The 17,052-nt window shown below is 31.2% G+C and overlaps 1 protein-coding gene across 1 annotated transcript in view; it reads right to left on the bottom strand.

Annotated features, from left to right (window-relative positions):
- Positions 1 to 17,052, bottom strand: part of LOC111707645 (potassium voltage-gated channel protein eag) — a 66,573-nt gene that overhangs the window by 3,716 nt on the left and 45,805 nt on the right. The window contains exons 24-30 of the mRNA XM_023480777.1: positions 15,926 to 16,013; positions 14,278 to 14,334; positions 14,017 to 14,043; positions 12,558 to 12,601; positions 10,288 to 10,848; positions 8,504 to 8,614; positions 4,885 to 4,928 (exon numbers count right to left, since the gene is read on the bottom strand). Coding sequence (XP_023336545.1) covers positions 4,885 to 4,928; positions 8,504 to 8,614; positions 10,288 to 10,848; positions 12,558 to 12,601; positions 14,017 to 14,043; positions 14,278 to 14,334; positions 15,926 to 16,013 — 932 coding nt within the window. The remainder of the gene's footprint in view (positions 1 to 4,884; positions 4,929 to 8,503; positions 8,615 to 10,287; positions 10,849 to 12,557; positions 12,602 to 14,016; positions 14,044 to 14,277; positions 14,335 to 15,925; positions 16,014 to 17,052) is intronic.

Raw genomic sequence — 17,052 nt, 5'->3', positions numbered from 1 at the left:
GGGGTGATATACACATACTATACAGTGATACTTTACATGCTGCACATGCTGCAGTGAAAGTTGAAGAGTGCAGTTGCAGTTGTTTTTAAGAGGTTGGAATAATCAAGGAAAATTTTAAAACTTTAGGAAAATTTTTAAAACTTTCCCGTTTTCTTATTAGAAAATTAAAGAAAATTAATAAAAATTCATAGCAAAAATGTGTCTTCATTGCTCCGGTCCGGCCCCTTACAAAGAACTGTTGTAATCCAATAGAATTGTGTTCTCGGCATCCTATGATTTCGGAATAAATAAACAACACGAAGTAGTTGAACTATGTATGGGTAGTAAAAATACGTCTTGCTTTTCACAAAACCTGTTTTATGTTTTCAAATCCATGCTAATTGACTGATGGGGGTAAACGTATTATAATGATCAAGTATAGTTTTACAATTCCCAAAGTAATTTGGACTAATTAAGGCTTATTCAACAAAAATGGTTCTGACCGTTCTTAAAAAATATAAAAAATGTTCTCCCGGATTTACGCCCTGTTGCTATACCTAGCAATTTCTATAATGTTTGACGCCAAGTTTGTTTTCACCCGTTAAAACTGGTTTAGTATAACCCAAAATAACGAATTTATTTGGTTAAACTGGTTTAGTATAACCCGAAAAACGAATTTATTTGCTTAAACTGGTTTAAACTGGTTTAGTTTAACCCAAAATAACGAATTTATTTGGTTAAACTAGTTTTACCTGGTTTATATATATTCTCAAATTGCTGAGGTTTTAATTTTAATTTTTAAAACCTCAAAAGTAACTTTAAAATTACAAAATAAAAAATATAACTTATTTTGTTTCTGATTTCACAATTAATTTCATGCACCTAAAATACACATTTATGAATTTTTTTTATCAAATCTGGCATTCATATTCTGGCACTGAACGATCAAATCCAAATTCATCTAATGAATATATTCAAACTGTTGAATATGAATGCCAAACTTCTATACTGTGATTTAGCTTAAAGGGTGCCTTTATCTTTACCCTTTATCACTAACCCTAAACAGTAGTTTCCAATCTAGAAAATTTAAAAAAGAAAAATCAGTTTTTCAAACTCTGCTATAATCTATTCTATACAAGGCTGGGCATGTGACGTTTTTTTTAAATTAGCCAAACGAACGGAATCATCTTTCTGTTTTGTTAATATTTTTCCCCTTTCGGTAACGAAGTTGTTTTTCGTTAATGAATTTGATTTTTCAACGGTGGTAATAGTAGATTTGCCAAATATTTTTCTTTAGTTAAAGGGACTGCAAGAATTTTTTTTGCGGAGTATCCAAGCCAATTTGCGCATTTTTGCGCGAAATTTTACTTTACCACTGGAAACCCAATTTTTGTAATAAATATTTTAAAATTACATAAATCGGTAAATAAAAAGTTTAAAGAAAAAAATCACTTTAATGTAAACAATGATAATTTGTCATTATCCGTACGATTAACATTTTTTTTGTCTTTTCTCCCTGAACGATTTATATTGTTCGTTAACGATAGGAAACAAGTAACGGGGTTTCTGTTCGTTGGTAGAATTTACCGTTAAATTTCCTAAACTGTTTACCGTTTGTTAACAGAATGATACCCATCCCTGATTCTATCTTTTTTTAATAATGTTCTTCGCTTTTATATATATATATATATATATTTGCGCATGTAAAACCATGTATACAAAAAATTTTAAAAGTATTGTTAAAAAATTATAAAACAAAATTATTTTTTGAGTCCGTAGTTTCCCATGAAATTGGATGTTTATAAATGCGGTTATATGTTGAACTGGTTCAAGCTCAAATTGTTAAAAGTTGTTATTTTTAGAAATTTTTAACTTAGGAAAACTAGGACCAGCAATTTGTGAAGTTTGTTTTCCACCGATGTGGTGCCCCGCAAGTCACATCCTTACAGAAAATGTGGTTGAACCACTCTTCCCTTTTTTATTAATTTCCATTTAAGGTTGGACTTCTGGATGGATTCAGTTCAGATTTTCTTCCTGATCTTCTAGTGTCTAGGTATACAGTGGGACCCATTAAACATATCTTCTAGTGTCTAGGTATACAGTGGGACCCATCAAACATTTGATTTTCAGTTATGATTTTAAATAGTCTAATGAACCATGAAATTGTGCAGTATACACAGACCATTTTTATAATTAATTTGATTTTTAAACTACTGGTAAAACTATTTGCTTTTAAACAACAGCATATTCAAAAATGATTGCTGAAATGTCAACTTCACATTCCTCAGTTTTCTGGGTCGTACTGTAAAATAATTCCCATGCCACAGTAGATTTTTGGCTATTGGATATTTATATATCAGTAAAAACATAAATAGACAGATAATAGTTTTTAGATACTTGTTTTTTTAGTTTTCCCCTTGAAATCAAGGTGTAAGAAATGTTATTTTTTCATAAAGACTTATTTAAAACAAAAACTTTGTTTAAAAAATGTTATGATTTTTTGATGATAGTAGAAATCCCTGAAAGTCTGATTTGATTTGATTTGATTTGATTTGATTTGATTTGATTTGATTTGATTTGATTTGATTTCAAAAATTATTTATGATATTATTTAGTACTGAGACTACAGTTCGCTTTCTCAAACGCCTCATCCTTTGGCTGATGCAGGAAAAAAAACATTTGACATTATTTCATGTAAATTGAAAACTTGTTTATGTTAAATGAACATTCTCTAAGAAGATGCGTCTTGGAATTAGATAATTTTTTAGGTTAAATATTAATTGAAGGTCTAATTTTTCTTTCATTTTCTGAAACACATCAATTTATTTTTACCCCTGTATCTTTAGTTAAATTTAAAATTCAATTTATCATTATTTAAATTTGTTTACACTGCTAAAAACAAGTTGAATAATAAAATAATTGATACAAAATATCAGGAACCTTTTTATAAAAAATCGACTGTTATTCCACTGTTTTCAGGTTACTAATGATGTTAAAAAATTTTAAAAATGCTGTACATAATAAATAGTAAATATTTTTAAGATTAGTAAAAAGAATAATAGTTGGAAAAAAATAGTTTTCAATGAATTGCAGTTTTCTTAAATTATTAAATGTAGTTCTTCAAGTTGATAATTTATGTCCCTAGAGCGGGCAATATATCACTGGAAACTCATGTCTTTTCATTTTTTTATTAACTGAACAATATATATCTTTCTTTAAACTTTGTTCATTTTCAACCATTTTGATTTATATGAAATTAAAAGGGATTGTTCATAATATGACGATAATTGTCTCATCTTTTTTTGATCATTAAATATTTTTGGGTTTCCAGCTGACTCCACGAATTATGGTTAAATAAAGTTGTGTTTTGAAATAAAGTTAAATAATAAAAAATACAAAATAATACATAATAATCCCCCTGCGTTAACGAATGATTTAAATTTTTTTTAATTTGTTAGATTTAACATCGAAAGGGGTCAATTTAAAGATTTAAACTTTTCAACTTAAATTCGGTGGGAAAATTGAGTAAAAAATGTTTTGTTAGATTGATTCGAAAATTACTTTCAGTGTAGAAAAAAAATTTAAAATGTCACTGGTAAAAAACACTTCTTTAAAATTGTTTAATTTAGATCAAAACACAATTTTGGGACTTTGCCGACATTTTTGCCTATAGTTTGTTTTTCAACTGATTTTAGTGATTTCAACGTTTCTTAATTCAGTATTTTAAAAAAAATCTATAGATTTCCAATTTGACCTATTTTCGAGATTTTTTTCGACTTAAAAAGTCACAAACTCCAGTTTCCACAATTGGCAATTTTGATTTGCAAAAAAAAATTGTTTTTATAATGTACATTAAAGTTCCTTCCTATTCCGAGTGTGCATCGAGCAATATTGAAAATCGGCCGCCTTCTTAAAATCAAACTTTTTGAGCATACATTTTTTTTATTTATAGAAACAAATTTTTTTTTTAAATTTCTAAATTTAGATTTTTATGGTTAATAACATTAGAACTGAAGATGGTCAACCCAGACTGAAATATATTTTCTAAAAATATGGAACCAATTTTTTACTCTGTAAAACTTAAAGCATCTTTAACACCCAATTTTATTTTATTTTTAAATCGTGTGATCAGATTTCAGGGAGCTTCCTGAAAACAACAAAACTATGCTAAAACATAGTATTTTTTCTCACAAAATTTTTAATAAAAAATGAAAAAGATAAATAGAGTTTCCTAGAACTTTTTCTTTTCAAGTTTAAATCATACTTCTTCAATATAGTGATTTTTTCTTTTAAAATATGCTTTGTAATGTTTTTCTAATAATATTTCAAATATCTGATTTCTTAAATCAAGTTAAAAAAATATTTCTTCATTAATTGTTAAATTTTGCATTTAAACAATAATAGATTTATGCAACGTCATTTACACTAATCATGCGTAAATATATATATATATATATTAGCTGAGCTGGGAACTTTTGTGTTGGGTGCTCCCGATCAATTGATCTCGAAATCCACTGTGGTCACTTTTAATTTGAGAATCAATGCTTGATCTCTTCGTTTCTGTTCCCCCCTGATCCCTGACTGAATTAATCTGCAGATTAAGAAAAGCTGGAGATTAAGTTTTGATATCTACAATACAAAAGTTCCCAGCTCCCACAGGACTTGTACAAAGCAGAGAAAGAAAGTATTAATAACAACAAAGCAAAGCAACAAATATTTCACTGCTCAGAAAATAACAAAATAATTTAATTTCAAATAATCTCGAAATTAAATAAAGACATGGACAAATATAAGTTTTACAAAAAAATACATATTAAAAGATATCTAGATATTTCTTTTTATAAAAAAACTCTTTACATAAATTTATATATAATTTTCCAGTCTAATAATTTTCTAAACAATTACCTTTTGTATGTATTAGGGGAAGGGCTCTCTAATACAATTGTTTCCTAGAAAAAAAAAAGTATTTTTATCATAATTTTCTAATAAAATTCTCGAAAATTGTTTTAATTATTTATAAATTCAAATTATGTTATTGTGAGGGTGACCAGCATTTTAACAACGCCATTTTTAACATTTGTTTGAAAAAACCAATGCACTTAAAGAATTGGGTTTAAAATTAGAAGAATTTGAGCATAATATAAATTTAATTTTAAATTTAGGTGTAGATATTTAAGCATTGCTTTTGTGACCGAACAAAATTTTTCTTGAACGATGATGTTGTTTAGAAAAAAATGAACGATGGATGAACAACTTGGATCGTTCAGTGAATTGAAATGAACGAACGAATTTTCCAAAATATTTTGAAAAAACTGAAAGAACGATTTTTTTGGAACAAACTTTTTAAAAAAACTATTATTTTTAACAAACGATTTTTTCGATCAATTTTTGAAAAGATGATTGTTGTTTACTGAACGAACGATTTTTTGAACAAATGATTTACTAAACGATCATTAAGTTAGAAAACGAATGAAAAAATGGAAAATAAACGAAATAATTCTTTTTGAAAGATTAAAAAAATGGGTCATTCACGAATAATGAACGAAGAAAATGAAAGAATGCCGAACGTTCACATCTCTACGCAAGTGAGTGTGTATCAAGTGTGTATGAAGGGGGAGGGGAACCACTTTTAGTTTTATAATTTAGTCAATCCCTTTTGAAATCTAGAGATGAGGTGGAGGAGGGGGGGGGGTTGGATTCAGATATAAACGTTTTTGGTCAGAATGTAAATTTTGCCAATATTGGAATATTTTAGGAAAATCTTATATTTTTAAAAATATTATTATGATATTGTATAAATATAAATGTGCATCAAAAGAGAACGAAAATTGTACAATGTAAATGGATCATTCTACACTGTACATACAGCATGTACAGAAATTAAAGCTGTTTTAATAAATATTGATACAATTTATGCATTTGAAAATTATTGAAAAGCTCAAAAAATTCTGCCAATAATTTGACAGAAAATCTTTTTCTTGATCTGTTCATTCGCTTTTTTCAAAGGAATACGTTTTTTTATGAACTTTGAACGTGCTGATCATTTATCATATATATCCGATTATATGTTTTTATTTATTAAACGAGCGTCTAAACGCGGCCGAATCATTTGAAATGATTTTAAACATTTAAAACATTCGGGCATTTTGTATTTTAATATTTAAAAAAATTTATACAGGGTGTCCCACGAAACATGACAATTGGTGAATAGTTTAAAATGTCTTCTTTCATAATTAGATAATTTGTTTAATACTAAAGAGAATAATAACTTTCTTTTTATGACAGTTATAATACAGTGAAATAGGTTTCACAGTAAAATATATATGAGTTAAACATTTTTTTAAAAGAAATAAACTGCAAAAAGTCTTTAATATCTAATACAGTATGTGGAAGAGGACATTCAAAACTATTTACCAACTGTCATGTTAATCGTGGGACACCCTGTAGAATAAAGTACTGACATACAGAAGAAAAAATGAAACACAGTTTGTTTTTATATGACTGTACTAATGCAATTTAAAATGTCATAAGCATGCTAGTTGGGAATACAAGGGGGGGGGGGGCTACAGTTCCTAAGGGGAGGGGGATGTTACTCTGGTAAATTAAATTAGAAATACTAAATCCAAACAAATTTGTAAAATGTTTAAATATACAAACACAAAATTGACACAGGAACTTTTCATCTTTATCAAAGGGATAATTCTAAAAAGTAAAAATGACGTAAATACCAGATTTATTTTCAAATAAAAAGAATTTTTGTCCACATAAGTCCTTACAGCTCGTAAAATATCAAAGGTTGCACCAGGTTGCATAGATACAAAGATTAAAAATCAGCGAATGAAGTATGTTCAGTTTTAAGTGTTATAGTTTGTCTCCCAGAGCTGAGATTTTTAAAGTTAACCCCGACCTTCTGAAGCTCAAGACTGTGTGGAGACACAAGTCTTTGACTGTATTCTGATTCGACCAAGGTACTAATGCAAGGAAAGTTATTTCAGAGGTGTACGCATTTTTTTGTACTGCAGTGTACTGTCTTTGGGCGGAAAAGTAAACACAAGACGGATGTCACAGCCTGACATGGGATCCATTTTCACAAGAATAATCTATGAAATATTCTAGTCATAGGAAACTATAATGTGAATTTTCAAAATTATCAAAATTAAATGCTTTTAACCTCCTTGGATACTTAACGAACACTGATGAATCTATTCTTTTTTTACAAAGTCCGCCCAGAGAAAACTGGTTTTAGGATGTAAATTATTTCCATAGAGTGTTTAGTTTATAAATCTACCCAATTTTGAGAGCAGAAAACTCCAGAGATTTAAAATGTAAAAAAAATAATAGTTTTACGAAATTTCCAATCTCCAGCTTCAGTAAGGACCAAGTCTGAGAAGAGATAAAACCAACTGAGTCGGGTTTACTTAAGCTCAAGTTTAGCAAAACCTCAATTGTCTTCACTTGGTCCTTAACAGGTCTTCGCATCTACTTGTAGACCAAAGTAAAGCTTAACCCTATTCCCGCTGGGGGGGGGGGGTCAAATTGACCCCCCCCCTGTAGTTTTTTTTACATAACTCAAAAAGTATTGGTCTGAGGCTGTTGAAATTTTCTGACTTTTCTTACATACCCAAAGCCCTCCCTTTAGGCCTAAAACCGGGCTTTAATACTAACTGCCTGAGTCCTCAGGCACACTGCCTGAATGACTGCTTTTGCCTGTAGCAAACTAAATCTTTGTTTTGACCCACTTTCACTTGTCCGATTTTGATAAAATTTAGCTTTTTGGAAAGCCTATGACATAAGGAAACGGATTGCACAAGTTTTGCGAGAAAAAAAATTGCAAATTATTTGCAAACAACCTGTCAAAGGAAATTTGCACATTTTTAGTTTTTCTTGATTAAAAATCAGGTTATTTAAAATTTTGCAAAATTTTTTGCATATTTGAAATGGCATGGTCAAGGGCTTTTCAAAAATGTATAATTTGTCATTTTTTGGACAAATTTTTTTTTGCAAACATTTTTACTATAAAACTGGATTTTGCGATAAAAAATTCAATTTTCGCAAATTTGCAAATTTTTTTGCAGATTCTAAACGTAGAGCACAAGAGTTTTCTAATGATGTATCATTTGTCATATTTGGACATAAAACATGGGATTTAGAGGGGGGGGTCAAATTGACCCCCCCCCAGCGTATCCTGGTTTTCAAGTACCCCAGCGGGGATAGGGTTAAGTCAATACCCGAGTTCTTGGATGGCAGTGGGTTTAGTAAAAACCAATCGCCTTGAGGTGTTCACTCTTTAAAACCAAATGATTGTAAAGATCGTAAAAATATTATTGAAATCTTGGGAATTATTTGTTGCGTCAAATTTGATCAAAGGTATGATTTATACATACTAATTTAAAAATAATGCATATCTGTGTAGTTATGGAAGATTAAAGCACTTTATAAGCTTAAAGTATTAAAGTTTTACCCCCTATGTTACCAAGGGAAGGGGTACATATTGCCCCATAAACCTTTTTAACTTACAACTAACCTGATTTGTACTGTTTGTATTTTCTGCTAGTTGACCAATAAACCGGTTGATTAAATCTTCGATTTGTTTTATCTTCTCATTCACATTCTTCATCTCATCTCTCATTTCAGTCTAAACAAAAACAAGAATATAGGAACTGTGGACAAAATTTCAATTTTGAAGAGTATCATGTCCGTTTAGCAATTGTACCCGTTAAACCTCTATCTGAGATTTAATGAGAAAGATTTCATCGTTTTTCAATATTAGAATTCTTCCAGTTCACTGTTAACAAATATTTCCTAAAGAAATTAAGGATATTTTATCATATAAATAATCCAAGTTTAAGTAACTATTGAATATACTGTAGGAGTAATTAATAAATTGGTCTGGGGGTAATTAGCCTGTTAATGAATTCCCTGGATAATTAGTCACTATGTCTTACAACCGGTCCAGGTCAATTTATAGAAATTTATATTTATTTCTTCCTTTACCATTACAGGCTCTGCAATGAAAAGGAATTTAAACATCAAGTTACACTCGAATTTTTTAATAAAAAAGCAAAAAAAAATAATAAAATTTTTTCTTCTTACTTTTGAATTCATACAACGTCTTTGTAAAAAATAAATCGGTATTGCAAGCAAAATATTTGTTCTTCAAAATATGTCGATATGGGTACAAACAAGTCCGTCTTGAAACACGGAATTAAAAAATGGTAAAATCATAAAAATCAGTTAAAAATTGAATAAGTTACCGGCAAAAACGAAATTTTTAGCGGAAATCCCTACCAAAATAATAATTTTTTGGCCCCAGATCAACCATAAAAAATATGAAATATCAACTTTATATGAATGCGTCGAAAAATTATCGATGATTATAGATTGTGATATCTGGATGATTTGTTTGGAATTAAATTGATATTTTACGATCTGGGTTAAAACTTTCCGAATTTGTATGGACGCTACATTTTTCGTTTTCAACAATTTTCTCTTTATAGACTCAACAGATAGATGTAAGATTAGTAGCGATCACCATCGATAATTTTTAGCCGTAAGCCTATACTCTCTTTTCTTTATAATGAATACTCTTTTAAACTAGAATAAATTTCACGTATGAATTAAATCTTCCATGAAATGTTTTCAAGAATAACCTCTCTAAAAGAAGAGTTATTGGGAAGAACAAACATGTTTTAAATTTCTTTCAATTTGTCATCCTCATGCTTGTGCGTAAAATTAAACCCAGAGTAGCTACGAGGTCACAAAGTCAGACCAATAATTTTGCATAAATTTGAACTTCCTGTTCTGTCATAGTTCACAGTTTACATAAAGTGCCATTTAAAGGGACAGACCGGCTTTGTAAGCTGATTGAACTGAGTATGCAGTGTTGTGGACAAATTCTTTAGCCTTCATTTGCGAAGTATAAAACTTTTAAAAGTTCTGTAATTCCTGAGTTTGAGCACACAGTCGACGTTCAAAATCGTATTTTTTGGTGGATAAGTTTTTAGAATTGTTTTTTTCTAATTATTAAATAAGGACGACAAAAAATGTAAACAAAATTCTACAGTAAACTAATTAGTTGTTTAGGAACAGGTTCAGAAAATAAAAATTCATCTTATCATTATACATTGTGGAAAAGTTTTATATGTCTCAAATAAATCCTAAAGAATTTGTCCACAACACTGCATACTCAGTTTAACTACCTTACATAGCCGGTCTGTCCCTTTAAAGTAAATGTAGAATTAATTTTAAGTGATCCTTCATTTACATAGTGCCATGTATGATTCACAACAGTATAATTATTTTACTAACCTTAAACTCTGAGAGACTTTGTATAATTCTTTCTGTTTCTACACTTGGTTCTTTACTAATACTTCGCTGTAACTCGAACGATCTTGTACTATTTCGTCGAAGATCCTCCGATTTAGTGCTACTCCCTCGTCGATGATCGTCCAGCCTGGTATTGCTCCCTGGCCGGGGATCGTCGAGTCGACTAATGCTCCCTTGACGTTGATCTTCAAGTTTACAATTACTCCCCCTTCTTTGGTCATTGCTCCCCCGCCGTTCGTCCGATTTGGAATAACTTTCCCGTCGTTTAGCGAGCAGATTTTTTACATCTAAAGATGTTGAGAGTTTACTTGTTATCACAGGTTTATCCTCTGTAGTATCACTAGTTTCCTCTTTTATAGACTCAGTAGCGCTTCCAGTTCGTTCATCCCCCTTTCTCCCGGGGTTCAAGGGATCAGCAACCACTGGAGGGGGCTCGGTGGTCTTAGCTTTAAACCGGCCCCATCCACCCAGCTTTTTAGGACCGTTGCTCGTTATTAACGGTTTCTCACTGTTTTCATCGACAGCGGTCAGATCAGAGGACACCTAGTGAAAAGAAAGTTCAATAAAAATTAAAACTTTCAAAAGAAAACCAAGGTTGGGGTTGTATGTTTATTTTATTTCTTAACATGTTTTAAAATCTGAAAATTTAAGATTTAGTGAGTAGTTGTTGAAAAATGTTTATTGTAAAGCCAGGAAAACAATAAATCATGCATTAAATCATAATTTTATAATCTAGTTAAATAAAGCTTATATGCAATGTTTTTTTAAACCTTTCAGATTTAAGTTTCCCTTCGAGGTTTCTCAAAAAAGATATATACATAAATATATAAATGTATATATAGATATATAAATATATATAATATATATATTAAAAGTTAGATTCGGTGTTTTTAAAGCCATGCTTCCCAAAATCTACAATTTTACAGTTTTGATGCAGCAAGGTTTTTGAAAATCTGAAAAAGTAAGATTTCTTTTTTGTTGACAAAATGTCAATTGAAGTTTCTATTTCCCTCTCTAATATTAGAACACAAAGAATTCATTTGAAATAAGTTTCTAGCTAGTGGGTAGGGTCCAAGATCAAACACAAGCTTTAACAATCTCTAGGCTTTTACGAATATGAGTAAAAATGTAGATTTTTTTTGCGATTTTGAAATTAAAATTTCAAACATCTTCTCTGTCTATGAAATGTCCTGTCTACAAAATTTCCTGTCCGTGAGAAAACGTCCTGTCAATGAAAAAAAACTGTGCATGAAAACGTCCTGTCTATAAAATTTCCTGTCAATAAAATGTCTTATCTATGAAATGTCTTTCCCCAATTACTTTAAGCACTTATATAATTAAATTCACCGCAAACTGACTGATTTCTTGCATCAAACTCTTTGATATTTGATGATTTAATCTGCAGATTACATAATTTGAAATATCTAAGCAGTAGAAGACTGTGAGACATTCAGAAAATGCACTTTTGGACTAATTCAAGGTGTTTGACTCATTGATGAAATACAAGAATAACTACTGTACTACTGTACTACTGTACTACTGTACTACTGTACTACTGTACTACTGTACTATTGTACTACTGTACTATTGTACTACTGTACTACTGTATTACTCTACAACTGTACTACTGTACTACTGTACTTCTGTAATACTGTGCTACTGTACTACTGTACCACAGTACTACTGTACCACAGTACTACTGTACTACTGTACTACTGTAATACTGTGCTACTGTACTACTGTACTACTGAACTACTGTACTTCTGTAATACTGTGCTACTGTACTACTGTATTACTGTACTACTGTACTACTGTATTACTGTACTACTGTATTACTGTACTACAGTACTACTGTACTACTGTACTGCTGTACTACTGTACTTCTGTAATACTGTGCTACTGTACTACTGCACTGCTGTACTACTGTACTACTTTATTACTGTAATACTGTACTATTGTACTATTGTACTATTGTACTACTGTACTACTGTACTACTGTACTACTGTGCTACTGTACTACTGTACTACTGTACTACTGTACTACTGTACTTCTGTAATAGTGTGCTACTGTACTACTGCACTGCTGTACTACTGTACTACTTTATTACTGTAATACTGTACTATTGTACTATTGTACTATTGTACTATTGTACTATTTACTACTGTACTACTGTACTACTGTACTACTGTACTACTGTACTTTGTACTGTACTGTACAACTGTACTACTGTACTACTGTACTGCTCCTGTACCTGTCTAATTATTTTGTTATTGTTTACCCCATCTGCTTCAGGTACTGCAGTTCCCAAAGCATTATTAAAAACGTAAACAAAAAAAATAAAATTCAAATCATTGTTTATTGTTGGGTGTATAAAATATAATAACATTAACTACCTAAGTTAAATTACAAAACTTAAAGAGTAAACCTTGGAATCTTAATAAACGCTAAAAAGGCAGAATTCATTTGTTGTCTTTAGTTCTAATATTCTATAGTGAAAATATGCTAAAGGGAGAATATGCTAAAGGGAGAATATTCTTTAGTGAAAATATGCTAAAGGGAGAATATGCTAAAGGGAGAATATGCTAAAGGGAGAATATACTAAAGGGAGAATATGCTAAAGGGAGAATATGCTAAAGTGAAAATATGCTAAAGGGAGAATATGCTAAAGGGAGAATATGCTAAAGGGAGAATATGCTATAGTGAAAATATGCTAAAGGGAGAATATGCTAAAGGGAGAATATGCTAAAGTGAAAATATGCTAAAGGGAGAATATGCTAAAGGGAGAATATGCTAAAGGGAGTAAGCTAAAGGGAGAATATGCTAAAGAGAGAATATTCTAGAGGGAGAATATGCTAAAGGAAGAATAAGCTAAAGGGTGAATAAGCTAGAGGGAGAATATGTTAAAGGGAGAATATGCTATAGGGAGAATAAGCTAAAGGGAGAATATGCTAGAGGGAGAATATGCTAAAGGGAGAATATGCTAAAGGGAGAATATGCTAAAGGGAGAATATGCTAAAGGGAGAATATTCTAGAGGGAGAATATGCTAAAGGAAGAATAAGCTAAAGGGTGAATAAGCTAGAGGGAGAATATGTTAAAGGGAGAATATGCTAAAGGGAGAATAAGCTAAAGGGAGAATATGCTAGAGGGAGAATATGCTAAAGGGAACATATGCTAAAGGGAGAATATGCTAAAGGGATAATATGCTAAAGGGAGAATATGATAAAGGGAAGAATATGCTAAAGGGAGAATAAGCTAAAGGGAGAATATGCTAGAGGGAGAATATGCTAAAGGGAGAATATGCTAAAGGGAGAATATGCTAAAGGGAGAATAAGCTAAAGGGAGAATATGCTAAAGAGAGAATAAGCTAGAGGGAGTGTTAACGAAAAATGCAAGGAGGTGTTGGCTGATGCTTGATAAAGACCAGCGAAAGATTGTTGCAATTATTAATTCCTTCAATATCAAATACACAGTATTTCACAGATAGCATGATCTCACGAAAAGATCTATTACTAATTTTGCCACTTACTCTGTTTAATTTAATAAACATTTAATAATTTAATAAAAGAATTGAAGAAATGAGTAAAAAGATGAATAAATAAATAATGAATGAAAGGATGAATAAATATAAAAGGAAGGATGAATAAATGAATGCATTAAGTAATAAATGAATAGGTGGATGAAAGGATGAATAAATGACTGCTTTGTATTCCTGAGTATGGTGTACTGATCTCTATTCCTGAATAAAACACAAAAGTTACAATTTGAAAAAAATTGCAATTGAAAAAAAATTCTAATGAATTTAATTTAATTTAAAATTTTCCAGGTTTGTTTAAGAAAAAAAAAATCTTGGAATGGATTTACAATTGTCTCAAAACATGGCCAGACATTTATCAACCTTTTTCGGTCTTTCAACGTTTAAGAAATCTATCCCACTATGAGCCGAATGTTTTCTTATATTCTGTGTTTTTTCCTGGAGTAAGATTCATAGAGGAGTTTACACGGCTTATACAGGGAGAAAAATCTAACCCTGATTATCAGTCTCTCTTTTTTAATTGATATTTGAAAATTTCATCCCCCCCCCCCCCAACCCATTTCAGTCTACTAATTGCGTAATCCGAGCCGGTTCAACATGTACTGTATTGTGAATATGAATTCAGTCGTACAGTCCAGTCTTGACTACCCTGCAGTGAAGAGTCGACCCTGCATGTTTTATGCAACAAATTTAACCTGGCAAGATCACAGTGCCCCGCCCCTCCTCTTCCTCCTTCCGTTAATAATTGTTTATTTCTATTATTTTTTGTTTGCGTACACTTACAGTGAACACCAGAAAACTGAGGAAAGAAATTCTTCTTTTAGTTTGTTAAAATATAAAAAAATTTTATGATTAAAGAAAACGTCGAAATGTTCTCCCTGGTAATTACTGTTTTCACTGCTGAAGCGAGGGATAAGATAATGAGAGGAGGGATTTAGAAAAATGAGGGAATACATTTAGAGTTTAAATTAAGTAGATCTCTAAAGGGAGTGACCTACCATTATGCAGATTGAGAAGAATGAAAGAGAGTGATCACCAACATATGGGATTAGCAAAGGGTTTTTTTGAATTTTTCCCACTAAATAAAAAACTGGAACTACTTAATTCTAAAGTTATTTAATTCTGCCAAACCGTTGGGCTTGTCACTGTCACTGGGCTACTATACAATTCAAATTACTGGAAATTTTTCTATGTTTCCAGTTTTTTTTAAAAACTTTTTATTAATAATTTATTAACGTTTCATAACTAATGTAATCCTATTTGTACACTCGGGTTTTAACCACCAAAACTTAACGATGATCATTTTTAGGTAATTTCTTCAAAGTTTGTTTGTAATCGAGGCTATTTCTTATCATTTCAATGAAACGTAATTTGCCAGTTTCTTTATTCAAACTAAGAACTGGGAGTGAATGTATAGTAGTATCCCGTCTACAGACCAATGATGAAGAATACTTCTAAGGTCGATCTATCCATTTAATATGGTAGTGTACTATACTTTTCATAAGTAATGTACTAATTATTTAAAATTCAAAAAAAATTGATTAACTACAAATTAAATCAAAGAGAGAGAGAGAAAGAAACAACATTTTTTTTAATAGTGACTATCTATATCTGGACTAGGAATTTAAAAAGAGTGTCCACTAACAGATAACACAAAGGAATTGAGTCTTTGTAACAAACTCTGCTTTTCTAAATCCTATATCTTTGGATTCCAATGTCGTAGACCTTAGATATTTCAAACTATAAATTCTGTTAGATCAAATAATATAATTTTGAAATATCAAAGATTTACGACATTGGATTCCAAAGATATAGGGATTATAAAATCAGAGTTTGTGGCAAAGACTCAATTCCTTTTAACAGAGCGACTATCAACAGAAAAACTATGATTTGTTTATATGTTTTCTGTTTTGAGACCCAATTGAAAATAATAGTTTGGGAAACTACTTGAATCCTCGTGAAGCCTCTGAAAACTCTTATGCCATTAGGCGAATACAACATGATGAACAATACAAGCCGCCGACAGGTAATTTTAAAATGTAAATATTTCCCCTTTTTATATGTTTCTTAATAAAAGAGTGATTTCCTTTTTCTGGATCGAAAATTAGAGAGTTGAGATCACTGCTGGTGTTCGTTTTCTTGAATTTGGAGAAAATCTTCCGAACAATATGATCCTAAACAAGTAATTTATTAATCCATCATCCATCAACCATCAACCATTGATCTTAAATAAGTAATTCATTAATCCATCATCCATCAACCATCAACCATTTATCCTAAACAAGTAATTCTTTAATCCATCCTCCATCAACCATTTATTCTAAACAAGTAATTCATTAATCCATCATCCATCAACCATTAATCATAAACAAGTAATTCATTAATCCATCATCCTTCAACCATCAACCATTGATCCTAAACAAGTAATTCATTAATCCATCATCCATCAACCATCAACTATTTATTCTAAACAAGTAATTCATTAATTTATGCATTATTTTTTTCATCATTTTTGCAACAAAACATTAACTGGATTTAAAACCTGTTGCCAAATTAATTGAGTCATTTCCTCAGCCGCAAATTTTGCAATTCTTGGCCTTAGTGGTGTAATTCTTTGATATTTCTGCAGATATTTCAAACTTAAATTATTTGATTCAACAGGATGTTATGGTTTGAAATATCTAAAGTCCATAACAATTGCTTGCAAAGATTTAGGAATTAGAAAATGAGAGTTTGTGGGAAAGACTCAACTCCTTTGTTATTGAAAGACAAGAATAAAATTGACAACACATTAGTTTCATCAACAATGATCCATACAATGATGTTGGGTACTTTCCCAATGTTTTTTTCCCCTACCGGAAACTTCCCAAGGTTTTTTTTCCCAAGTGTCAACTTCCCAAATGTGCAATTTCCCAAGCGACAACATCCCAAGTCTGTCCTAGCCGCAGCGCTAGGTCCCCTAGCTGTTTCTATCTGCAGCGCTAGGTCCCCTAGCTAGTTCTAGCCACAGTGCTAGGTCCCCTAGCTAGTTCTAGCCGCAGCGCTAGGTCCCCTAGCTAGGTTTAGCCACAGTCCTAGGTCCCCTAGCTAGTTCTAGCCGCATCGCTAGGTCCCCTAGCTAGTTCTAGCCACAGTGCTAGGTCCCCTAGTTAGTTCTAGCCGCAGCGCTAGGTCCCCTAGCTAGTTCTAGCCACAGTGCTAGGTCCCCTAGCT

This window comes from Eurytemora carolleeae, unplaced genomic scaffold (genome assembly GCF_000591075.1).
Source record: "Eurytemora carolleeae unplaced genomic scaffold, Eaff_2.0 scaffold790, whole genome shotgun sequence".
Classification (NCBI taxonomy): Eukaryota; Metazoa; Arthropoda; class Copepoda; order Calanoida; family Temoridae; genus Eurytemora; species Eurytemora carolleeae.
This window is presented reverse-complemented; position numbering and strand designations above follow the sequence as displayed.